Source organism: Rissa tridactyla, chromosome 5 (genome assembly GCF_028500815.1).
Source record: "Rissa tridactyla isolate bRisTri1 chromosome 5, bRisTri1.patW.cur.20221130, whole genome shotgun sequence".
Lineage (NCBI taxonomy): Eukaryota > Metazoa > Chordata > Aves > Charadriiformes > Laridae > Rissa > Rissa tridactyla.
This window is the reverse complement of record NC_071470.1, coordinates 6,035,838-6,061,759: the sequence shown is the minus strand read 5'-3', so window position 1 is coordinate 6,061,759 and position 25,922 is coordinate 6,035,838. Positions and strand designations below refer to the sequence as shown.

At 45.7% G+C, this 25,922-nt stretch overlaps 1 protein-coding gene across 3 annotated transcripts in view; it reads left to right on the top strand.

Annotated features, from left to right (window-relative positions):
- The first annotated feature begins 16,553 nt into the window (after positions 1-16,553).
- ACSL1 (acyl-CoA synthetase long chain family member 1) overlaps positions 16,554-25,922 on the top strand; it is a 41,809-nt gene continuing 32,440 nt past the window's right edge. The window contains exons 1-2 of one of the 3 annotated variants that reach the window (XM_054201889.1): positions 16,554-16,693; positions 25,640-25,867. In XM_054201889.1, the coding sequence (XP_054057864.1) occupies positions 25,673-25,867 (195 nt within the window). In that variant the 5' untranslated portion in view covers positions 16,554-16,693; positions 25,640-25,672. Of the gene's footprint in view, positions 16,694-18,231; positions 18,316-21,247; positions 21,269-25,639; positions 25,868-25,922 lie in introns of those variants that run through there. The other 2 variants (XM_054201888.1, XM_054201890.1) reach the window with 2 other exon arrangements.

The following is a 25,922-nucleotide window of genomic DNA, read 5'->3' as shown; positions in this document are numbered from 1 at the left end:
CTTTTTCCCTTCCCAACTTATTAACATATAAAATCCTTGATCCGACCACAGAGCAGATATTTTTACCCAGAAGAGAGGGCAGGTGCCAAGGGTTCAGTGGACTTTTACCACTATTGTTGAATTTATCCAGAAGATGGTCTGGTTTTGATGGCTGCCATCAGTAGGGCAGAAATGTGAGAGCTGCCCTTGGACATGGTGGGTTTAGAGTTGGAGGCTAAATCTCTGATGGATTTCCTATCACTATGTCCACCTGTGTTAAGGAGAAAGGAAGCAAGAGGTACGTAATTACCAGACAGTCACAGTTAAAAATGAAAAATCCTTTCCAACACATCATCTTTAAATTACTTTGTAAGCCTTGCAGGTTCTCAGCTCCGCTGTCTGTAAGCACCATCCGTGCCTGTGTGGTGTGGATGCGAGCGGGTAACCATACAAATGAAGCATCAGCAATCCACGCTGAATAAGCTGATAAAGCTAATGCAGGGGAGTAGGAGCTACTTGAATAACTTCTTTCAACATATTACCGTAGCTAACATTTTGTTTGGGTAGTCATGGAGTTTTTCCTCCTAGCAGGGCTAGTCAGGAGGTAAGAGAGGGACTGCTGTGTACAGAGCCAGGTAAGAGGGTAGGTCAGCATTGTGGTTGCTACCTATGGAGACTAAGAGCTCCCTTGGAGATGTAGTTATGACTGCCTTCAGTCGTGCTCTCCTCTCCTGTTGTGCCCTGGCCAATTGTGTGTGATGGACTATGTTTTAAAACGTTGTTCCCCATCGCCTTGTGGGTATTCCCTCTCGGTTTTTATGGTTTTGGAGGGCTGTCTCCCCCGAGGGATAGTGGTCGAGTGCCCTGCCACTGTTGAAATGCCACAACTGGCTGAAAATCGGCCTTGCTTTTTATCTGGTCCATCTCTCCCAAGCACCAAGGGCTCTTCTTTCTGCGTGCTTGAGTTTTTTGTTTTGCTTAAAATGATAAAGCCTTCACCGTAAAATCCAGGCTTGCATTTTAACCCATTGGGCCCTACCATAAAAAGGAGGTCCTAAATAACTGTTAAGATCGTTGATGGTTTGCTTAAACGTAGCACTTGTCAGAACAGCCCTTCCTATCAGTCGGGAGGTATCTGGGGCCATCTGTCTTCAGGTCCAGCCTAGCACTATAGTACCCACTCCTGTCTCACTGAGGGTTTGTTACTGGTGTTTGTAAATTGCTTTGATGGTAAAAGACTGTAGATTTTTGAGATACAGATATCAATATTATACCCAAAATTCATCAACCTCCTATCTGTAGATGCTTTGCACTAGTTATTTCCTATTGAAAATGGAAGTGCATTCCCTGGAAAATGGTAGCACAACTGGTAGGAGAGTAGAAAAGGCATAAGGAAGCTTGCCAGCAAACCTTGTGAGCCCAGCGGTCGTTGAGCCTTGTATCGTATAATGGAAGTTGATGCTGGGTTTGGATGTACTGCCTGAATGTGACCTTCCACACACAGATGTGAGGAGCAGAAGGCAGGAAAATAGAAAAATCCAGGTGAGCTAATATTACAGCATTTCCATCAAAATACCGCTCAGACGCTTGGTCTTTCAAGGGGTGGTGTGTGCAAGCAGCGCAGGGTGCTTGTGAGTGTATGAGGTTTCAAAATTCAAGTTGCTGTTTAAGTGAATCTGGGTCGGGGGTTAGGGAAGAGCACCCTGTTGCGGCAAAGGGTCAGTGTGACTTCGAACATCTTTGGAGGCCTGGGGGTGATTGAGTTTCGCTTTGGGCTCAACTCATTATGTAGAAGAGAAGATGGCTGAAAAGAACATTCATTGATCCTAATCTCTTCCAGAACTTAAAGGTTAAAGGAGAAGTTTAGTCTATCTTCACATAAATGAAGCTTGCAGGCTTTTTGAGAAGAAAACTGCCTGCTTTCTTGAAGAAGCCAAATTAACTGACATACAATATTTGGCCTTGGACTACACCTGAAGGTGTGGGATGCTGCAGAGTGTAGAAAATGTTGGAAGAATTCCCTGGAGTTGGAGACGCCTCTGCTTTTCCCTTTCTGCATGACAGTAGGGATAGCACTAACCAACTTCCCACCTTCTATTTGCCCCAAATGGTACCGAACAGCCCTCTACGGTCATGCAGTGGAACTCAAAGTGAAGGCAAGCGTTTGCCCGTCGCTCATGTGCTGCTGTTCCCTTGCAGGTGATCCATGCTGAGTGCTGCTCAGCCTGCTATGAGGAGATTGGATCTGCTGTATTGGGGGGGAAATAAAGCTAAAGCACGGTCTGGGGCACAGCGAGTGTCTGAAGAGCTGCACTGTGTCCTCTCCTGCTGTGACAAGGAGATAAATGGCCACTGAAGGCTGAGCCTCTCCAGCTCCTAGTGACCGCAGAGAGGGAGCTGCGTTCGCTGGGCTTCTCAGGTCATGCTCGTTCTACACAAGGATGCTGGATAATCAGCTGTTCAAAGCCATCTGGAATCATTTGTCTAGTTAAGTAGAGTGTCAGCCCTGGGCTAATCTTGCCAATTACCTAATTGTCTTGTACCACTGAGAGCACTAGCACGGAGATCTCTCTGTAGCGCTTGTTCATTTGGGTGGTTTTTACCCAGTTTCTACCCGTGCTTCCTTTATTTTGCTGCACCACGTGCAGATGCACGTGAGCTGCCTGCGGGTCCTGGGCGAACCAAATGGAAAGGCTCTGGAAGATGTCTCTGGGTTGGGAATTTGTACCCAAGGTGCAGGCTGGGGGCTTTGTCATGAGAATGATGATTTGTTTTTTTTTCCCCCCCTAGCTTGCGGAAAGTTCCTTGGTTTTCTTTCCTTATAACCTTGCTTAACCCGACAGCTGCTCATGAAGGTTTTCATTTCTGATTTATCTCTCCTGGCTCGCAGCCATGCTCCTGAGAGCCAAATTGGGAGCGATTCCCAGTCCAGATGTGACAGTAGCTCTCGGGGGGACCCTGCTGCAGAGAGAGAAGAGGAGTATATGGAGGGTTATAAGTAACCCGGTGATTCTGGTCTCAGAAGTCTTTGCTGGCTTGCTCTTTTTATTCAGCCTGGGATTTGGATAACCCAGTGGTACGTGTGTCAGCTCCAGCCTGTTCCTGGTTACATACTGTAGTCCCCTACCGGAGCCTCAGATAAATGTTGTTTTAAACGCTGCATCTTTCAACTTGGCCCACAATTTACCAATGCGATATGCAGCCTGTGTAAGACTGATCATTTCTAATGCTATAGAATAAATGTTGATGCCAAGACTGGCCTGCGTTCCTGGTGTGGGAGGTGTGGAATAACCGTGCTGGGGTAGCAGTGGAGGAAAGGGCTCCTCCTGGAAAACGCAGTCGTGGTGTGACAACAGCATGTGGGCTGTCAATACGGAGACTCTCACTGGGACAAAAAACAAGTTAGGAAGTCACGATTAAGATATTAAAATAGATTTTCATCAGGTAATGGGCTTACTGTGACAATATCTCCTTCCTATCCACAGTCCAAAGATTTTGCTGCTGCTATTGACTTTACCTGGAAAACACTCTGGATGTTATCAGGACAAGTAGCCTGATGAAATTTAGGATGGATATACCATTAGATGCCTGGTGCTTTAGTTATGATGTTAAAATACTGATAAGGTGTGTAGTCACTACATCCTGTACTTATTTGCAAGCCCCTTCAGTCAGGGTAAGACAGCGATCGCATGCTTATCAGTTGTGCAAAGATCTTTTGATTAAACATCTCTCCACAATCTTTCTGAATTTCATCTGCACTATGTACTTCCAGGTGCTGTACATATAAACGAGAATATTCCCCGCTTTGTCAGTCCCTTGACAAACCTGGATATTGGTTGAACGCTTCTTTTTTTTTTCTGTATTCCTGTGGCTTGCGAAATTTGTAGCATAGAACCATAGCAGAATGGTTTAGGTTGGAAGGGACCTTCAAGACCATCCATTTCCACCCCCCTGCCCTGGGCAGGGACACCTCCCACCAGACCAGGTTGCTCCAAGCCCCGTCCAGCCTGGCCTTGAACCTCTCCAGGGATGGGGCAGCCACAGCTTCTCTGGGCAGCCTGGGCCAGCATCTCACCACCCTCACAGCAAAGAATTTCTCCTGATATCCAACCTAAATCTCCCCTCTTTCAGCTTGAAACAGTTACCCTGTGTCCTATCAGCAAGTCTAATATTATTAAATGCATGTAGTTTTCTGGACAAGTCTACTTCAAATGTACGCACGCAGACTGCGTATGAATAAAACGGATAAAGGAAAATGAAAGTCTACAAGATAGCATCATGTTGAAAATGAATGTTTCATAACCATGCTGAAACACGGCGTGTGTGTTCTAGACTTATTTCTAATACTTGCAAACAGGAAAGAGAATTACAAATCGTGACTAATCTATCCCAAGCAAGTGCTTTTCTATGACCCGAAGGATTGAAATAAAACCCATTTGTTTGCTTGCTTTGGAAAAGAATCAGTTTTTTCTGCATGGAAGGAAGCAGGACAGAAATGCGGCTCCTGGGGAAGAAAGGGGGATTTACCAGGGCTGCAAATCCCCCCTGGTTCTTCCCACTGACCATGTCTGCTCACTCTTGGCGCTCTTCCCACTTCGCAAGAAAAAACAAGGATCCTAATACCAGATTTTAGTAAAAAACCCCCACACTTTCCCTAACTGAGAAGTTGGAACCCTTTTGTGCCAGAAAGTTACTGGAAGAAGGAGCAAGCGTACCTTGGGGGTGTCTGAGGAAGAAGAATGAACCCTTTTTTTTTTTTCCTTTTTTTTTAATTAGGGATTTAGGTCTGGATTTGGAGTTCCTGTTTCAAAGAGGAAACATTAAACAAGTTGGAGACGGCCTTCCAGACCTTACCGTATGGAAAGCCAGGGGAATCTTGTCCTGGATTTCAGTGGAAATAGGGCTGAGAGAGCCAGACTAACCTGAGAGTCCCACAACACCAGAAGTTAACTTGTCTCCATTGGACTGGGAGTCACTTGTAAATGATTTTACACAAATCTTAAAACTGGAGTGTTATCTGAAAGATACAGGTAGCTTCCTACAAATTCGAAACAGTATTTTTGACCTTTCACTTTGAATTTGTTTTACTTTTTTATCCTTCAGGATAAAGAACTAATTACTTTTACAGTTGTGGTCTCAAATGAGTGAAAAACAAGGCCCTCCCTCCAAAAAAAAACCAAAACCAACAACACATCTAGCGTTCTGCTTCTCAAGATTTCGACTGCTGTTCTTCTAACCGGAGGCACAACACAACCGCAGTCTGGGGAGGAGGCTCTTTCGTATTTGCACGTCCCGCAGAGAAGTCCCCGCTTGCCGGGAGGGTGCTGCTGCTCTGCCAACGCGCCACGTGCTCTCTCCGTGGAAAAGCTCGATCGTGGTTCTTTCTTGACAATTTTTTTTTTAACGGCATGGATACTTGAAGTTTTTAAAATTGTCAGAGGCGCTTTGGTGAAAACCCATTTGCTTTGGGCAAAACTCTAGGGGAATCCTTTATGGACGCTGAAGGGAACTTTTTACTTGCTGGAGAATGTGCATTTTAAGAAATACACATTCTTAAGCTATACATGCATCTAAAATCTGATTGTAGCAAGGGCAGTGTGGAAAACCAGTGCCATCTTACTGTAGATAAAAATTCACCGAGCAGCAATAGATCTTCTAGGCAGTACACTGCACCCGCTGTGAATTATTAATATCCTAATCTAGATTCTGTTGAAGCTAGGGGAAAGATTTTCATCAACTCCAAAAGAAGTCGAATGAGCCTATGTGTTGGATCACGCTAAAGGACTGGTAAAAATTGAGTGCTGGCTTATTAGTTACTATAGTTATAAGGAGGAGGAGACCATTACTGTATATGGCCTGGTTGAAAAACGTTGACGATGATCTCTGCGTACCTCCCCCCTGCCCCTTTTGTATTTCCATTTCGCAACTCTTATCAAATTAAGCTGTCAGAAACGTCCTCGTGGTTGGCCACCCTACGCTACTGTAGGTGATAACAGATTTCAGGAGACATCAGTTGGCGTGCTTTAGTCGGGTAGATTTTCCTGAGGTTTAGGATGATGGAGCTTTGAATTTGTGTTCTGAATATCCGCATGATGCTGCTGGACGCCGACGAGTTTTCGTGGCATTCTAGGCAAGCTCAGACCTTCCCATGGGAGGGAAAAGTCCTTCTGCACGGGGCAAAGCCATGCCCTCTGCCGCTTTCTGGGAACCTGATAAAGGTCCTTTTGTCCCCGTGAAAGCAAGATTTCTGATAACTCAGCGTACTTTGTGACAGTGGCTGCTCCAGGCTTGATATATTGAAAGGGTTTTTTTTCTGTGCTTATGGGGTAGATAACAGTCGAGAGGCAGTTGCATTCGACCAGCCTTTGAAAGCAAAAAGAGAATGCAGAGTCTATCAAAGGAAAATGAATGAACTCATGTTTTCACAAAGCTAAAAGATATTTTTCAGATTCAGCAGTTACCACCGACGGTTCAAGATGAGCCAGTGCTTCGTAAGAGGGGATTTGCTACAGGATGCACCTGGTGTAATGTTGCTGTCTTTCCAAAGGGGGTGCAGAACACGGGGATCATGCTCCCGGGGCTGGGGACCTCAGAGGCCAGCTGACGGCAGAGCGGAGCTGGGCCATCACAGGTGATAAAGCAGTTGCCATGATGGGAAAAAATATTATCCCACTTTCTGGAAAGGTTACATGCGCTTGGATTATTTTTTTTTCCTTCCTTTTTTTGTGAACCGCTAATCTTAAATTTCTAAATTTTCTAATTTGTTACCAGCTAGTCTCTAAGTTGTTAACTAAAGGTTACCTTATGTTGCCTGGTGAGGTGCGTTAGTCAAAGAGAGCGGAGGGAAGTTTGCATTGGCACGCTTGTAACAGGAAAGAGCCCACACAACCCGCACACATGCAATTTATTATTTATTTTTTTTTAACGTCAAAACCTGAAGGGGAAGTATAGGATGCTGAACTTCTTACCGCTTTTGAGATTTGCTAAACAATTGTGAAGTTTGTGGTTTCCCTCTAAGAGAGCGTGGGTTTAGCGAAAAGAGCAGCACCTGTATTTAACCTGGTAGGTGTGCAGTTAGTAACCTAAGCACAAAACCGAGTAAGCAAATACTTCCTGGTCTGGGCTTATTAGGTAATTTTCAGCTTGTCATTAACTCAGTCGAGCCAAACTGATATCTGCTGCATTCCTCAAGGATTTGTGCCAAATCGTATGTTTCAACCCTTAGTAATTTCAGCTGCAAGTCTATTTTAATCTTGCCTTTTTTTTTTTAAAGGTACTCGGCGCTCCACACTGACACCCCTGGGTCCTCATTCTCCGCGGTCACTTCAGGCAAATAAGAGTTTAAAAAAAACTGGTTTTGCCCGAAACGCGTGGTTTTTTGAAGTTCTGTCAGCAAATCCTCATATAATGGGAATGGGAAGTGTGACTGCAAGGGTACCCGCTTGCAGGTGGGATGGGAATGCGAATGCAGTTTTCGTCCCCAGGCCACCGAGGTGCCAGGCAGCAGGGAGGGGCTCCTCCGTGACCTTGGGGTCAGCGTGGCCACCTGTTGCCCTTTTTACACAAAAGCGGTGTGTGCCAGCCAGCACGAGCCAGCGCTGAGCTCTCCAGGGAGAAGCAAAGAGAGCGCAGGAGGGCAGTGAGGGGCCCTGGCAGCTCCGTCTGGTTTAAAGTGCACGAAACGCTTGCCACCAGCACGAGAACCCTGGGCGTCACACATTGTCACCACTGCTAAGAGCCCGCAGCCAGCACTGCTGTTACCACCACCAGGTACTCCAGGCACCGCCGGCTGCTATTGCCCGAAGCAGAGATTGAAATCCCTCTTTCAAATCAATCTGTTGTACGATTGCCCTTTGAACATCGCTGTAATATTAAATAACTTCAAAATAGATAGAATGAATGGGGGATCGAATAGGAAGAGAAATTGGGAAATGTTTACATATCCTGAAGTAAAATAATAATAATAAGTAATACATAATAATATATATATACAAAATACTGTATATAATATAATATAATAAATAATATGCACTATACAATATATGATAATAAATAAAATAATAATAAGTAAAGACTTAAGTTTGGCTTAACCAAATTAAATAATTTTTATTTAACATTAAACTTTAAGTCTGAACTTCAAATTGTTGCTCTTTTCCCCCGTTGTACTCATCTATTAATTTCTTAGCTCCTAACTCTGTTTCTCGCTTCAGCCAGGGAGAATACACATGTGCTGCCATGCTGCCTCTGCCTTGTGGGAAAAAAAGAAATTCATGATCTAAATAGTGACCTAACTGCTGGGGTGTTTTGCCTACATATCAAAATTCAGGCTTCTTTTTCAGGTCACTGAAAAATCAAAATTCAGGTCCCTTGTTTTTGAGGGTGCCATACAGTTTTGTTGGGAACAGGCCCCAGCCACTGAGCAGCAGTGATTGTGCTGGGCTGTGTTTGGTGGCAGCCAGGACTCACTAGTCCACTCTGGAGGCTCTAGTTCCTTTTCTTTAATTGATATCGTGAAGTTTGAAAGAGGCAAGGACCCCCATCCTTATTGATTCTGACAACAAAAAGACTCAGGTTTCATACAAGTGATGAAAAAGTAGTATGGAGAGAGCCTGGTTAGGGTTTTGAGGTGCTCACGTGTTGCTCCAGGCAGAAGCTGGAGTTGGCCGGTGTTGGTCTGCTGGTGGGACGCACTTGTCTGTATGTTCTGCAGGTACCATCATACTTCATTTTAGGGTCTCCATGTGCTTTATAGATTCCAAATTTGTGGTAGTGATTAAGAGACTCGGATCTCTTCATCTGAGTGATCTCCTAATCTGGTAGTGATTAAAGCCTCAGAAATACCTAAGAGGTGTAGTCCTATAAAATTTGTATTATCACACAGAGGTTAAACAATGTTGCAATAGGATGTGCCACTGTTTCACAGCAGGAAATATAAGGAAAGAACTTATTGTAGTTACTTTTGAGATAGAGAAAGTTAGGAGTATTTTGTCTCTAGTAAAAGTTTGTTGCTGCTAGATATTTCTAGACAGAGATTTTGGAAAATCAGTTTTCTAAAGTACCAATATGTAGGTGTCCGTGAATGTTACGTAAAAATGAAGCTAAGCACTTCAAGTAATAATGTTTAATATAATTTAGCGGTTTGTTACATGAATTAGTACTCAAATACTCCTCCAGGCCCACCTCTATATAAGAAATAAGAATTTCATTACCAGGATGCATAGTAAAAGGTACCTTTCCAAAGATTAGTGCCTACCCATCACTTTCAGCAGTGTTGGATGTAGCTGGGTCTAGGAGGTCTGCATCTTAAAATATAATAAAACAAAATACAGAATAAACTTAGACCATTAAAATATCCCTGGACGTGTTCCTGAGCCCCTCCCACAAGACGAGAGGTTGCACATCGTCTCGTCCCTTCACTGAGTCACCCCGCAGTGGTAGGAGAAAGGCAGCAACCTCAAGCAGCCTCACACACGCTCGAAGGCCTGCGAGGGGAGGACAGCTTGCAAGGACAAACGTGCTCCTGTGTGGGGCAGAAGCTCCTGCATCCTGTACCAGGGAACCCTCTGCACCGGCTGGGCTGCTGTGCCACCTGAGGCGATGGAGGATGGCACTGGTGGTAGGACACGGCTGCAGCCAGGGAAGATCAGGGGTATGATACAGCGAGGTCTCCACGGTGGGTATCTGGGGTTGTGGGATGTTGTAAGCACGGCAGTGGGATGGGCTAGGGAAGCACCAGGTCAGGAGTGATGGCTTGACCGGCTCCTGCTGTTCAGGAATGGGATAGGGAAACTCCATTTCAAGGAACAACTCAGTGTCCCATCTCTAAAGCTTGCTTGGGTCCACGCAGTATGGCAAAGACCACGCTAGCTGGCAGAGAAATGGTGCCAACACTCAGTAGGTCTTTTGTATAGACAATTGGATATATGCTCAGTGGGTAATTTGATTAATGGTGGTTCCTGATAATACAGACATGGCCAAATGATGCTTATTTTCCACTTATTAACACCGTTTTACCAAGGAGAAGCATATTTAGCCTGTTTTTCATGTCTCTTTCTTCTAACTGGGAGTTTGCAGGGGAAGGTTTGTTATTCACAGGCCAGAGCCATTTGTTTTCCTGTGCAGCACAGCTCAGTGAATCACCCCATCGCAGAGCGGAGGGTGGAATTGTTTCCCAAGACAATACAGGTGATTTATGACGAAGGGCCTTGACAAGTTGTTCTTTTAATCCCTGGATTGGCGTTTATCCCAAATGAAGATGTAGTTTACTGACGTACCTTGTTGTGGAATACTTCAATGGGGTGTATGTTGGCCACGCTGATCTTATCCACGTCCTACAAGCCCTTCATTAAAAACATTCCCAGGGCTCATCTTCCCCACAACGTTAACCTGTGTGCTGGCTCTAGCTCTCACCCTGTCTAAACACAGCCCCACACCGAAGTGTGAAGGAGTGTGCAACCTCAGTTTTGTAGCCAAGAAGGAGCATTAACTAAAGCCAGAGCTACTCCGGCTGCCAACCTGAGCTCCCTGCACTTAGTCCCTCTTTCGACAGAAGCCACACACTGGAGCAGGACTTGCCACATGTGGGAATCGTAAGGTTTGGGTTTTTTTCCAGAAGCCTGTGCTTCAGCGTCTTTTTGTGCTTACATGGGTGGCTCCTGTGGATCTTCTCCCTCTGTTGAAGCCAGGCAGCCGATAACCTCCAAGGTCTGCTCACCCATCAGCTTGGGGTCGCCTCGTTGGGCACTTGGTGGGCTCAAGCAGATGAGATGCGAAGCTGTCGTTTCAAAAGCAGAGCTCCAATTACACACACAGTTTAAGCATTGTGACACAGGTGTCACACGAAAATGCAAATGACAGAATTGGTGTACACATTCCAGTATGCAGACGTGTTTTGTGAGAAATAAGGTTCGTTGAGGCTTTTTTGAATGCTAGGCGCTAATTTAAATTCAGAGCATCAAAATCGCTACGTACAAGATCTTTGGCTTTTGGAAAGGGTTGGGTCCTCATTAATTCTTTCTGTGTTCCCTTTCTGACCCCTGTAGGCAAACAATGAGTTGGAGGAGCCCAGATGAATCCTTGCAGTGGTGGAGGATGCTTTTTAGCTGGCAGGTTTGGGCACGTGAGCACGTTCACTTTGAGATATCCTTTAAAAGCAGATGTTCCTTGCCGTGACATCTGGCCGGTTCCCAGGGCTGAACTTGTGCTTGCGCACCAATACTCCTTGGAAATAGTCGTAAGGAGGTGTGGGTATGTGAAGAATGTGAGAACATGCTGTGCATTTGGAGGTCAGTGCTGGTGAGGGCTCTGCTGTTCGGTTTTGTGTTAAACGTGTGCTGGCGAACTAAAAGGCAGCAAATAAAACGACTCACTCCTCCTGTCAGCCAGAAAAGATTGTGCTCAGGATACGTTCCAGCCGATGAGATGGTATTTTTTGACACAGACACTTTGTTTCTTAGTTGGAGTTTAAACATAACAAATATTTAACTTCTGAGCTTTCTTGCTCGGATTCTCTCTGTGCAATATTTCACTTAATATTCACTTAAGCAGACAGAACATTATTGTCGATTTATATATTTCTGCAAAATAGCTTTACACGTTGCAGCTTCTGTCCTCAAGTAGGTTTTAGAAGTAAGGCATGTAAACTTTATCTTTTTTGTGTGATGCCTTTGACCCTCAAAAAGATAGGTATACAGAGGAACAGCGATTGGGGAAAATATTTTAGAAGAGGAAAAGTGGAGAAGTTGGCTTGTTCGTATTGCGCTGGCAGAAACAACCAGAAGAACATCCTCCTCCTGTTTGTGGTTTTACTCAAATAACTCTCAAATTTGAAAAGCTTTATGTTGATTGTTTGGATGAAACAAGTAGTAAACTTGCTAGTAAACTTGCACACGTGTACAGCTTGGAGGAAGAAGGGGAGGAACGCAGCCTGTGAACCAAAGTTCAGAGAAAGAAAAAGGACCGGTGGCAAATGAACTGCCTTCAGCACAATTCTCTCTGTTGCTGTTTCATGCTATCGCTGTTTTATTCCAGTCCTGTGTCCTTACATGGGTACCTTGTCATTTGAGGAAATGACATTTTCGCTAGGCTGACAGAAGCAAGCTGCCATCAGTTATGGCCCGGTTGTCTTCTCTTTACTGTACAATATACAGTTTCCATAGGACTCCTCGATCTCCTTCATACCTTCTGGGCTTCAAACTGGCACCCCAGGACTGTGGGAAGGGCAGTTCCTGTGCGCGGAGTGTGAAGTAAACGGGGACTTTGCCAGTTCATACAGCTGCTGGGCATCAGAGCATCCCAAACCATAAGCCATGTATTTATCTTCAAGGAGGTAGGAAGCAGGAGAAGGAGAAATATCTGATAAAAGAAGACAGTAACACAGCGTGGAGGAATGGCAGGCACAGCTGAAAAATCCTTTCTGTATTTAAAAACCCCACAAAATCCTCAAAACCTCAACAAAGTAATGACGTGCTTGAAAACATATATTTGCTATTTAAGTTGGCTTTCTAGTTTCGTTTCTATTTTGTCTTCTATAAAATGTATATATATCTGTATGTATGTGTAAGTATATAATGTCTCTTTTCTGGTTTGCAATAAAAGTTTTGCAAATAAGTTTTTCCTGCGCTTCTATACAGAGGATTTCATAAACACTTTATTTTTCTGACTAGATATCTCAATGTTTAGAAGACCTATATTTCATGGCACTCATTACCTTCATGACTTCCTTACTTCTGTCTTTTTAAGTTGAAGACCTATTTAAAGTAACATAACAAGTGTGACCGAAGCACGGTTTAGGCTGGCCCTGCGCAGACCTTCATCTGCCAGTACAGCTCATTTGTGACAACAGTATGTTTGACTTTGCGTTCATTCGTGTGTAAGGAAGACAGATGACTGCGGTCTTCAGGAATACCCCCAAATGTATCTTTCTCTCTTGACCTAGGACAGAGTTTCTCACTTCTGGGAGGCTCTTACCTGTGGAATATTTGCCGTCATGCCCAACGCGATGTGTTGTGAACATTTCAGGTGAATATGCACCTGTATAGTGAGATAGAGCTGGAAAAAAATGGCACAGAAATAACCAGATTCAGTTGTCCTAAACAAACCAGTCACCTGTTGCAAGCCCGCGATATCTTATTCTAGTCTCTTCCTCACACAGTACCTTTCTGTCCCAGCTCTAGCTGTCACACAACCTCAAAGAAACTTAGGTCCCTATGTCACCACTGCCTTTCGATGTGTGGCAGGAATACCCCAGGTGACATGCAACCAGAGACATGCCATATATTCCTGCGAGAGCGGGGAGCACTGTTGTCACTGCCAGGGCCCTGGGGACATCTATAGACCTTAATGTCCCTGAGCAGTGTCACCTGGGACCCCCACCCATGCCCCTGCCCAGCAGTCCAGGGGCTCCACTTAAGCTCAGGCCTGGGCCATGCCATTTCCAGCACTGTCCCCTTGTTTTTACTGGCTGGAGCCACATTGTGGGTAGCTTGTCTCCAGCCCCGTCTCCTGGATAAGTCCTAGACGTGTGTCCCAGCCTTGTCTTCAGTCCTGGTGCTGGCTCCTGCTCCTCCCCACTGGGTCTCTGCATGGACCCCAGCCCTGACTCGTTATCTCAATTTGCCGAGAGCTGTCAGCAGAACCAGTCGGTGTCACCTACGAGCGGCCTGGGACTGCTTCTCTGGGGAGAGCATTGCCTCTTACAGAGTTGCCCTCAGCTCCTCGCTCTCTCCCTGCTCAGGAATGACCCCAATCCCCCTTCCTGGCATTTTCTATCCGGACTTACATTCCCTTTCTCAAGTGTTTGAGACAGTTACAAATGCAAAACAAACATTATTCCTTTTCCCCCTGGGAAGAGGGCTGACAAGACATAAGTAACTATGCCTGCTCCACGGACCCAGTAGCTCATGTTTTTTAATTGCAATATATGCTAGACATTTTGAAGTGCTTATTTACATAACATTTCTTTGTTTTTCTTCTCTTGAGATTCCACGCGAGTGTTAGCAGATGCAGATACAGTATGGTAGAAGGCTAGGCAGTCTGTTTTGTATAAAAATGATACACTTGGGATGGCTCTCAAATGGTACGCTTGGGATAACCCAATTCAGTAGAGTGATGTGCGTGCCCTGTAAATCAAAATAAAAAGAACACAGCTAAGAGATTTTTTTCCTGGCAGATACTTAATTTACTTTGTCAATGATAGCCAATGCATGTATATGAGAACAGTACTTCAATATCAATATTATTGGTAAAAGCAAATGTTGATGCTGAAAATTCTATAATATCCATATATTGCTGAAGTGGAAATCCTCTGTTTTGGGTAATCTGTTTACAGCACAACTTCCCTGTTAACTAAATGGTCCGGGGGAGAAGAGGGGTCCAAGAAAGCTGGTTGATTTTTTCGAGGATCACCTTGTCCTCGCTCAACAGTGGTCCATCCCCACGCGCAGGCAGTCGAGCAGAGATGATCCCTCCCCTCCACTCAGCACCAGTGAGGCCACACCTGGAGAGCTGTGTCCAGTCTGGGCCCCCCAGTACAAGACAGACACGGACATACTGGGGAGAGCTCAGTGAAGGGCCATGAATATGGTGAAGGGACTGAAGCTTTTGTCATCTGAGGAGAGCCTGAGCAAGCTGGGATTGTGCAGCCTGGAAAAGGGAAAGCTTGAGGGTAGGGGGGATCTTGTTGGTGTGTATAAATACCTATTTTTGGCGGGGGAGATGGAGGCAGACCCTTCTCAACGGTGCCTAGTGAAAGGGCAAGAGGCAACGGGCACAGACTGGAACACAGGGAGTTCCCTTTAAACAAGAAAGCCAGAATCTCCTTTTGGATCTCTTTATTTACTTATTTGGTTTATCTGATTAACTTAATGAGAGCAGATTTCCCTAGCGAAATGGGTTTAGAGCCTCTATGCCCTGCACATCGATAAAAAGAGTTGGTGACATCTCAAATATAATTTAAAATGCAAATGTGGTTGTTAAAGTGTCCTAGCCCATGCTGATCCCCAGGAGCCAGGTTCCTTAGCTCCCCTGTGTATGACAGCCCAATATTGTCATTGTAGATTTTATGTACAGCTCCTACTTCCCTCTATTCATATTTTCTATATCTGTTTTTCTAAGTAGTTTGGTTGAGACTGGGTCCCTCTCTTTTCTGATCAGCTGGAAAAAAAAAAGCCAATTTCAGAGAGTAAAGTAGTCCCTGGATGTATAATCTGGTGAGCGTCAAGTAGGAGTAGATAGGTGATACCTGGCATTAGCGAGATACCCATTTAAATATTGTTTAGCTGGGACTTTTGCAATTTTGTGTTGATGGCAGAATTCATGAAGAGGTATGTACCAGAGAGAGAGAGAGAGATATTTTTAGAAACCCTCTTTCCAGTGAGAGAAAATCAGTTCACTGAAATTTTTCTGGCAGAGGGCTAAAACTCATTGTTTATGGCCTTTATGGAGAAAGATGTGACAACGAAGGATTAATTAGCATAGCAGATAAAATCAGGATGAGTTTTGGTGGTTGGCAGACGGAAGCTAGATGCGTTCAGGACAAAACATGAAGTCACCGGTGCCTGAGACAGCGTATTTCTACATCACTCGATTCCTTCACCCAAAACCCTGGACGTAACGCAAAAACCACTAGGCAGAGCCTGGCTGGAGCACGAAGCGTGGTGCAAGAGGAACAAGCCAGCCAAGCGGCCGATGTCTGTGCTGCCCGTGCTTTGGGGCTTTATTCGGAGTGGGTTTAGTGGTGCTGGGGGCTCCGTGCCCACCAGCAGTCAGTCCGACGCCACCCCTGGACTACGTGCTTCCATTTCCCTTCCCGAGAAAGGCATTTATTTTGCATTTCTGGGCCCTTCCACAATCGAACCAAAGAGCGGTTGAGGGGAATATCAGCAGCTTCACAAGCGCACTCCTCCTTCCCGCTAAAAAATGATGTTAAATTTTTGTTAATTTGTTAATTTGCTTAAAAACCCCTCTATTTTGCAGGAAGTCTTATGTCTGCTATGTTCCACTATAAATTGAAGCAACAAGAAACAGCAGTTGCCTTCATGTAAAATAAAAGTACCTCCTATAATTTACACTACATATATATATATGAATGTGTATGGTCACATCCACACTTAAAATAACCCAAGTAACACCCACGAAGCACAGGAGGCAACTAAGGCAATGCAGAGTGTGCAACACCGTGGCAATTTTGAGGTATGAGTTGGTGATTTACAGGTCGAAGGGACTGATGGAAGCACGGCGGCCACCCAAACCCCGTTCCGAGCGCTGTCAGTTGTCGCCGCCGCGGCCCTAAGCGCCTCATGGGGATGCGCCTCAAACCCCCGGCTCCCTCACAAATGGTGAGGCGGTGGCGAGCAGCGGAGTGGCGGCGGGAAGCCGTGAGGCGACGGCCTGCGAGGCGAGTGGCCCTGAGGCAGGGGACCATGAGGCGACTGCCCGTGAGGCGGGGGACCATGAAGCGACGGCCCGTGAGCCGCGAAGCCGCGAGGCGAACGGCCGGGACGGGCCGCGGCCCAGGGGCGGGGAGGGAAGGGGGGCCGGGAAGGAGGGAGGGAGGGCGGGGCGTGCCGGGCCCTAGCGCCCGCCGGTCGGGAGGGCGGGCGGAGGAGGAGGGCCCGGCAGACGCACACGCCGCTCCCGCCGTGCTCGGCTTAAATAGGGCGGCGCCGGGGGGAGCCGCGCACACCAGAACTGTGGTCGTCGTTGCCGGCGGGAGGTGAGCGGGGTTCAGGGCGTGCTTCTCGTACCACTGCCGCCCGGGAGACGAGGGATGGGGCGGCGAGCCCGGCCGCGCTGAGGGCCGGGGGCTGTCAGGGAGGCGTCGGCCGCCGCTGAGGCGGGATGGCCCCGCCGGGGCCTGCCCTTCGCCGCGGGGCTGAGGGCGGCCTAAGCGCCCGCTGTCACCTGCGGTGAGGGGCGTCGGGGTGGAGCGGCCGCCGGTCCCCTCAGAGATCCGGCCTTCCCTCCCCGCTCCGCCGCCATCCCCGGCGCTGCGGGGCATTGTCCGGGCTCCGGCGCTGCCCTCGCCCCCGGCACGGCCCGGGGCAAGCGGCTGCGGTGGTCGCCCCTGCCGGTTCCCGAGTAGCCCTCGGCGCTCCCTGGCCGCTCGGTGCTGCCTGCTAACCCGAGGGGTTTCGTGTTTGGTCATTGGAGCTTGTCTTCAAATAGGTTGTTCTTACGGGAGTGAATGCAGCACGTACTCGAAGCAGCTTGGTTTTCTATTTCTTTTTAAGCAATTGGGAGCGCGTATGGAAATGCAGTGTGAGGCAAACTGGCCTAAAATGGAAGGTTGAGCGGCTTTGACTTTGCAGGCCTCCTCTCTGCTGTTAGGTAGGGCTTGCAGTGCCTCAGCGCAGCGATTCAGCCTGCTGTACGCGATGCTTTTGTTCTAGGATGCATACATTTCTCGTTCCTGTGGAACAGGAATTGCAACACTTGAAGCCTTCTGAGTTTCTAAAGGGCACGTCTGTGAACTGTCTGGGGTATTACAGGCACCCTCTTGGACCTGGTGATGCATCTAAACGTATGCCTTGCTTGGGTTAGAGTCTGATATATGATGGTCAGGTCCTGTGATAGGAAAGAGTGACATCTAAAGAGACTGCTATCCAAACCCCATGGTTCTATATCTGTACCTGGACCACAGAGCTATTCCATGTGGTGTTGGCAGATTTTTTTTTCCTCCACATTGCTTTACAGAGAACGGTGCAGTATCTCCTGAGCCTGCTCGGGGTGTTTGTATTCCCCTTTCTGCTTGGAACGTGCTCTCAAACTCACAAGCTGAGATTTTTCAGGTCAAGAGATTTGGATCAGATTTCTTGGATCAAGAAATTCTGAGTGTAAGAAGGCATTCAGTTTGCTGAAAAATACCTTTCTTTTCCTCCTGCAGCAATCGTGTTAGTAATACAAAAACTGAAATACAAAGTTCCTCATGGAACCATACTGTTACTGCCTGATTCTTTAAAGTCCAAGGATATCTAGCTTGCTCGTATTGGAATATGAAAATGTCTGACGATGGCTGATGGGGAAAATCTAAGGCTTGTAATTACAAGTAGCTGTTGTGTGTAGCGTACTCAATTCAAGGTCTTGAGCAAATGGCCTTAGCCTATTCGGAGGACAGCATGATCATAATGAATTTAAAAGGCAGCTTCTAAATTTGGTAGATGCTGTTTTACAACTACAAATCAGCCAACATGATGTTGGAAGTAGGTCTTTGGTTCTTAAGAAGCAAACCCTCAAGTAGCCTTTTGCTTCAAGGGCAAGTACAAGGTTGATGTCGATGGAAAAACAAAACCAGTAATTCAGAATGGAAGGAAAGACAACTTTAAAATAGTTATCTTGGTAAGTGACTCTTCTGTTTCTTCCGTAAAGTCCTTGTAGCTGACCCTCCTACCTCATCGCTCCACTAGAAATGAGTATTGCGTGGGATTTTTTGCAGGGGAGAGAGTGGTGGGTTATACCTTCTCTGGCCTGGGTGTGTTGATCCCCAGTGGGGAAGAGTAAATGGTTTCTTCTCTCTCTTTTTGCCCTCCAAGCAAACAACACTTTGACTAATGAGAGCAATAGGAGATAGTAGTAGTTTTTTATGTTTTGTTTTTCTAAATTTTGGTAATACAGTTAATTGAAATGAGTAGACCCAGAAAGGCTAATGGCACACAATTTTTCAAGTGTGCAGCAGAGAGGGAGATAGATTCTGGCCCAAGGGGATACATTGCTTGATAAATTGGGCTTCTGGTAGTCTGAAGAATAGACTGCTAGCCATATCCTACTTCCCTGCTCCGCTAAATTGCGAGTTCAGATATGTTAAATATTCTCATGTGTTAAATATAACTGGTGGTAACTCCCCAGAAATCCTCACAAATAGGAGGGCAGACGGTTTGTTCATCAGTATGTGGTTTTGTGTGGGAGTTCACAATGCCGTGTGGCCCGAGGAAGCACTGCTGTACGGCACTGACCTTTACAGGCAGTAGGCTGAACCCTGGCTGCAGATGGGGGGCTTGTGTTTCTGCAGGTCCCGCCTGGCTCCTGAAACAAGGACACTGGATAACACAAGGCTTCTGCTCTCTCTTGCTGCCTTTCATGTTGGGAGATATTAATCTACAGAGTAAAATATGATAGTGAAATAGTCCTTTTTGGTTAGGTTTTAAATCTCAGTCACACTGTGTAGCCTGTCCAAAACTGACTGAAAACAGCTTGCATGGTTTTATAGAGATTTAGAGGAAAATTGGGTTTTGTTTTTTGTAGTCAGACCATTTAAGGCTTATAGCAGAAGTGCATCATGTCCCATTTGCAGAAAAGGCTTTCTAGCTTTTTGTATGAATTATTGTTCTTAAACTCAGAACTCTTAAGCTTTTTAGTTTGATACTGCATGTGCCTTGGTTCTGAAACTTGGCCTCTGCAGTTGGGCTGCATTAATAGCCTGGCAAGGATGGATTAGTTTCCTAGGAAAGCTGGAAGAAAATGCTTACTACTACTGGGTCAGAGGAAATACAGGGGTACTTCAGTACCTGAGGTCAAAAGGTTGCTTGGTTTGTCATACTCTTTCTTGTAATGCTGGTGTTGAGAGGTCACTCGGTGAACGGGTTGCTTCTCATAAGTGCTTACTGATCTGTCCAGCCTCACAATGTGAAGGGTTAGTGTTTACATTCAGAAGGACAAAAAAACCCAAAAACATATCTAGTGTGATGCAATGTGGCTTAGTGTGCCTGACCCAGGTTGCCTTCTGCTAGATTTCAGGAGGCAGAAGCATGAGTAAGAAACTCATTCTTTCAGAGTCTCAGGTGAGTACTCAAAGCATGTGTTAACTTGATGTTGCATACTGGGCTTACTGAATAGTAGCCTTTTCCTGAGAGGAGTGGAATGAGTAAGTTGGCATGATTTGCTCAAGCTGTTAATGCCACAAGAAAGTTCCTGGTTTGTAGCAATTTGCTTCTGTAGGGTGGTTTTCCTCTAAACTGTATTCAGATTGAGGTTAAATTAACAGACTAGTGCCATGATCTCCTTGCAAATAGGAGTTGTAGGGATGCAATTCTAATGGATAGTAATTTAAGCTGCAAAATAGATTATTTGTAAGCAACTTCTGTGGTCTTTGAAGATGAGAAACTGACAAGACTGTTCAGTGACATGTTGTGTGTGTATAGGCATGGATTAAAGAAAACTTAAATCGATCACTGCCTCAAAAGTTTTAGTGGGAAGTGTTGGTTTTCCTTAATATACAGGGTCACCGAGTGCTGCTGGAGGACTGTAATTGCACAAAAGGCATTGAGCAGGTTCTTGTCATGTGGTTCAGCTCCTGAACTCGAATAAACTCCAGTGACCTCATTGGTGTGCACTCAGATTACTTATTGGACATCATTAACAGGCAAGAATCCAGGTGTTGTTCCATTTGATTGCAGGAGGATTGCAGCCAAACGTCTGAGGACAGGGCTGTGACTTTTCTTGTAGATGGGGACAGAGCCTTGACACATCAGTGTCAGATGTGGTGCTCCTTAAAGGCTGCAGCAAGAGTTTTAACTTCAGTTGCAGTTTATGAAGTAAATCACACATGGCCCAACTGATGGGGCTGAATCCAGCTTCCAGGATGCTTCCCTCTGGTCCTGCCCTATCCCAAATGCAGGAACAGAAACTGAACCAGCAGAGGCAATCCGAACCACTGATGATGCTCTGTGGTTGCTCAGAGCCAGACTAGGGGTCTGAAGGAGCGGGGTGGGGGTGAATATTAAGGACCTGCTGGTTCCTGTCTGTACATGGGATGGATTCCTCACTAACAGCTTTTTAGTTCCTACCTCTTTACTGCTGCAGGAAAGTGCATCTGTCAGTTACTGCTGTAAAAGAGGAGGGTTTATAGCTTTGAAGCCTGGCTGGGTGATCTAGGTGATTCTGGGTAAGATGAGATAATTAGTTTTTTAATTGGGGAAGGTTGGTGGAGGAGGAGGGTGGCAGAGTAGTGGATTAGACAGTTCAGTGGTACTTGGTTTGTTTGGAAAACTCCTTTGTGGCTAGGGAGAGACTATCACATCATACATGACATGAGAGACTGCACCACAGGAGACACCTTGCTGGTGTATTCACATCATACAAGGCTTAAACTGAGGATTCTCCTTCATAGCTAGATTCTCATTCTACCTATGCTCCTTTGCTGTATCTTAGGGTGGTTATGCTTTTCTTGCTAGTTACAGTTTGTCTCTGCCACAGGTGATTGCAAGACCTCAGGCAAGTTGCTGCCTTGACTGCAGGGCAGGGGGAGAAAATCCTGGGAGGACTTGCATGCAGTGTTTGGAGTTGCATGCTTAAGGTGTAGTATTACAAGAGTTCCATACCTTTCCCCAGCTGTGCTGTCTTGTTTGCTTCTGGGAGCTAGTGGCTATCTGGTCATCCAGAGAAGAGTTGTTCTAACTGAGAATTAGCATCAGAACTAACCCAGGAAAATGGTGTTTGCTGGGTCATCTCCCTTGTGTGACTGCACAACCAGCTGAGTGCCTGGCCAGCACCAAGAATGTTGTGGGTGCATGTATCTGGGACAGGTTGGACTATCTCAAATTTAAGCTGATTGTAATGCACTCTGAGATTAGGATTATGTATTTTATTCAGACAAAAGAATTTCTCTTGTTAATAGCCAAAGCTATTTGTTGCACCCGCTTATACTTAATGAAGGAGCTTGAACATGATTCTGCAATTGCTCTTTCAAAGGATGAGTGGTGAAAGACTTAAGTAAAACAGAGAACCGTGGGAGCTGTGCAGCGTAACCTGCCTCAGTAAGAAGACAACAAACTGCAATGGCAAGTAGCTGTCAGGATAATTTAAAGGTATACGGGTTGCTGATCCCCTGTTTCAGCTTATCATAGCGAACACATCTTGGTGCCATATTCATCATGATAAGAGATGGGAAACGTGTTTCATAGCTTTCCCCTGCCTGCAAGAGGCTGTGGAAGTAACATACTTTCTTTCGCACCGTGCGGTGGACCTGCCTTTATGGCAGGCCACTGCGGCACTAGTGAGTCGCTCTCTAAATATTAGGATAGAGGGGAAGAGAGGCCATTGGTTCTTGGGGTTGTTTTCTTTGCAATACAGAAGCTGACGGCTGCTCTCCTGTTCTCTTCTGTTGCACTCGAACGATGTCTGGCTATGGATAGACAATAGGCAGGCTGCTGCCCGCTGTAAATAGCCCATTGTATGCCCAGAGTAGGAGCAGCAAAGAACGGCAGAGTCCTGCCAACTTGGGTCGTTGCCTTGAGATACTGGCTCTGCTGTAAAGAATGAGTCTTGGGTGCTGCAGGGTGTGTGTGAGCGGAGAGAGCTGCCTTTGTCTGAGCTGTACAGAGTGCCTTAACAGAATTGATACCATTGCTTTCATGGGCTGGATTTTGGGAATTGCTGTTTCTGTGGAGCTGGCCAGGACAGGTAGCTATCTCTGAAGCGGTTTTTGCCCTGTTACTAAAACCACTTTCCCATATCTCTGTTACTGTTTCTCAAGTTGCCAACCAACCAAGGCGTATTGGTTGCATTGAGGGAACAAGTGCTTTTGACCTAGAATGTTACCCATTCTGCTCTAAGTTTTTTTGCTACGTGTAGCAACCTGAGTATCACAAACTGGTACCTCTCTTGTCTGGGATCTTCTTCCTTTGGGTCTCCAGCTGTAACTTCCAATCATTTGCTATGTCCTGTCTCGCACTGGGACTGAGTTTGAGTCTGTTCCATGTGGTCTAGATCCTGTCTGGATGAGAGGCCATTGCAGGACCTGAGTTTGTGAAGAGAGTGTGGCTATTTTTGCTTGCCTTGAGTGAGCGGACTTAGCTGGGTCCTTCCTTGAGGAAAAGGACTGAAAGCCAGACTCTGGCTCTGCTGGGAGGATCTCTGTCTCAGTCTAAAGGCTCTAAACTGCCCTCCTGGGTCACAGTAAAGACCCTGGATGTCTGATGTGATTGGAGCATGGGCTGAGTAAATATTGAGGTGGATCAAAGACGGCTGGGAGGTATTGAAGCCCCCTTTCTTAATGGGGCATATTTGGGTGCATTTGTTAAGAATGTGAATTTATTCTCCCTGTTGCATCTGGCTTTGTCTTAAATACAGAAAGCAAGAATTGATAGGACTTAGCAGATAGTGTTAAAGCTAGGAATTGCTTAGTCTTGTGGAAAACTCTGTCCTAGCCTTGGGTTTTTGTGCTGATGAGGCAGAAGGTGTAATAAAAAAAAAAGTCATCCCTCAATATAAACCTAAGCAATAAAATGTATCATTACGTAACTGACAGCTTGCAGTATAACTGCTCAAGAAAGGTTTTATGTTATGGGCTTCTCTACAAAAAAAAACTGGTCAAGGAAATGAAAAGTAGTGGTGTGCATCTCTTTTCACCTAGGCTGAAATCATAGCAGCTCCTTGACTACAATGGGACTTGTGAATGAAATGATCATGTTTACTTCAGCTCTTGATAGCTGTAATGGCACCACAGCCTTTTGGAAGAGTAACTCTCTAATTACGTTGCATTCCTAAGTCATATAGTGCATGTGTGGGGCACATCATGACTAATGCAGAGAGGAAAGCAAGTATCTGTTGTTTTAAGTCAAAGGTGCTTATTGTAGGGCTTGAGGAGGAAAGAGCTGAGCTTGCTCTTAACCCTTAGGTACATCATAGCCCCCTTCTTCTAGTTTCATAACAGGGTGTCTCTAATATGCCCAAAACTTACTTGTAAGATAAGACTTCCTTGTTGGAATGACTTCTTAGTCTTACTGTTCATCTGTGTATATTAAAACTTAAGAGGTAGTTTTCATGCCTGCAATGCTAATGAGCATGATTTGATGCATAAAAAGCAACAGCATGGTAATTCTAACTATTAAGTCAGTAATTGTGTTTTTGTTATTTATTTTTTTATGTCGAGGGAAGATGGAGAGATTCCTTGTTAGTATCTTCAGTTCTTCTCCACCTTCCATTACCACAGCCTGATGTGTTGTGGATTTTGAGTACAGTCTGCTGTGTATCACAGTGCAAATAACCAAAAGGCATTTCTGTAGTGGCCCTGCACTGCCTATCTAGGTGAGGGACTCCTGTCCCCTGAGGCTATACCATAAAAGCAAAGAAAAGGGGGGAGGATGGACAGTGCCTGCAGGCTGGGAAGCTCTTGGTGGGTCCAGGACCCTTCCAGAGATGGAACTTGATTCCATCTGTGACCTTACTTCAGCCTATCCTTCTGCTAATGTTGTGAAACCATGGGCCCTTTGAACTATTTTTGTGGCACTTTTTTTTTTTGCTGTTTCTAGCAAATCATTGTCCAAATACTGGTTAGACTTTTTATGAACTAGACAGCTTCTCTCCTGCCTGGTTGAATAACTGATTGCAGCAGCAAAGATTTCAAGGGCAGACTGTAAACTAGAGATTTTTCCTATAGAAATATGAAATATCAGCCTGGTATGGTTGGCTTTAAAACTCATAAGCATATCATTCTGCCTGTTTGCATTTCAGCGTCTCCTACGCTGCCATCCTGCAGCAGTGTATTGTTATACAGTGTATTGTAGCTATTTAAACACACATTCTGACGTTCTTCATTGTTTTAATTCTATTGTCCATCGGAAGAGGCTGGACCTAAATTATCTGACTAAATCCTGCTTTCCTTCAAGCAAGCAGGAAAGCGCGTCGCTTCCCGACATCTGTCCCTGGGTGACAGGCAGGGGTGAGCGCTGCTGCCAGCCGGGCAGGCGGGAGCCCTTCGGCAGGCAGTGGGGTGACCGGGGGCCGGTTGCCATTGGCCCCGGGCAGGCCGGCTGCCTGCTGCTTACCTCTCACCTACTGGGCAGGAGCTGGGGGGTTTGGCATGTGACAAACGTCCCGGGAGACCTTGGCTGTAGAGGAGAGCACCAGCTGAGCTGACTGCCATCCCTTTTTTTTTTTTCCATGGCTGGTTCTTGCTGTGGAATATCCATGTCGGGGAGCAGCTTCTTTCGGCTCTTCCTTCTGTGCGAACGTGACAAATCAAATGTGCTTCCTGTGCTTGATTATACTGCTGCCCTGGGCCTCCTTAGATGCTGCTTGAGTCTGCCTCGTGACCAGAGATAAATTGCTGGTATGGTGCTGGGAGAAATAGGAAGCTTGCTAGCATAGAGGAGCTATGGGAGGATATCAGCTGCAAAGGCAGCTTGCTGTAGTGAGCTTTCTGTGCACGATTGAAAAGAGAGAGTTTATTTAATAGACCTAAGAGATGAAAAATCCTGCTAGGCTGCTATAGGATTAGGATGCTCTCTCTTAGGTTAATGCAGGCAAGTTAACATCTTATACCCCTGCCCTCCCTCTCCTTGACTTCCCTGTTTGCCATTTACTGATTGAACAGTCTTACAGTACAGCTACTGTAGAAGTAAATGTTTAGCATTTGTGAAATGTTGTCCTTAAATATTTTGCCTTTTTTCTAAAATGCAAGGTCTGTTAAAAGCCATATTAAAACTCTGCAGAAATTGCCTCCTGTCAGCCCCACCTGTTTTTCTAGAGTATGAACCAGTAATTGTATGCTTGCTTAATTGCAGCACAGAAGTCTAAAGGTATTGCCTCTACCTGCCTGCTGGCGGATCAAATTATTTTGATAGTGGGAAGCTAGCAGGACAAAGTATACATCGCTCTCCTACAACAACAGTGAATTGAAAGGCGATTTCAAATCTTTGTGTGTAACTTTCTTTCATATCAACAGATTCCAGCCTTGGGACAACCGCACTGAACTGCAATGCAAGCACATGAGTTGTTTAGATACCTACGAATGCCAGAACTTGGGGATGTCAGACAGTATGTACGTACCCTTCCAACAAATACGCTGATGGGCTTCGGTGCTTTTGCAGCTCTCACGACCTACTGGTATGCAACAAGACCGAAAGCATTAAAACCACCATGTGATTTAGCAATGCAATCTGTGGAAGTAGAGGTAAGTGTCACTTGATGGATGTTGTCATTTGAGAGATACCAAATGCTGATTTACA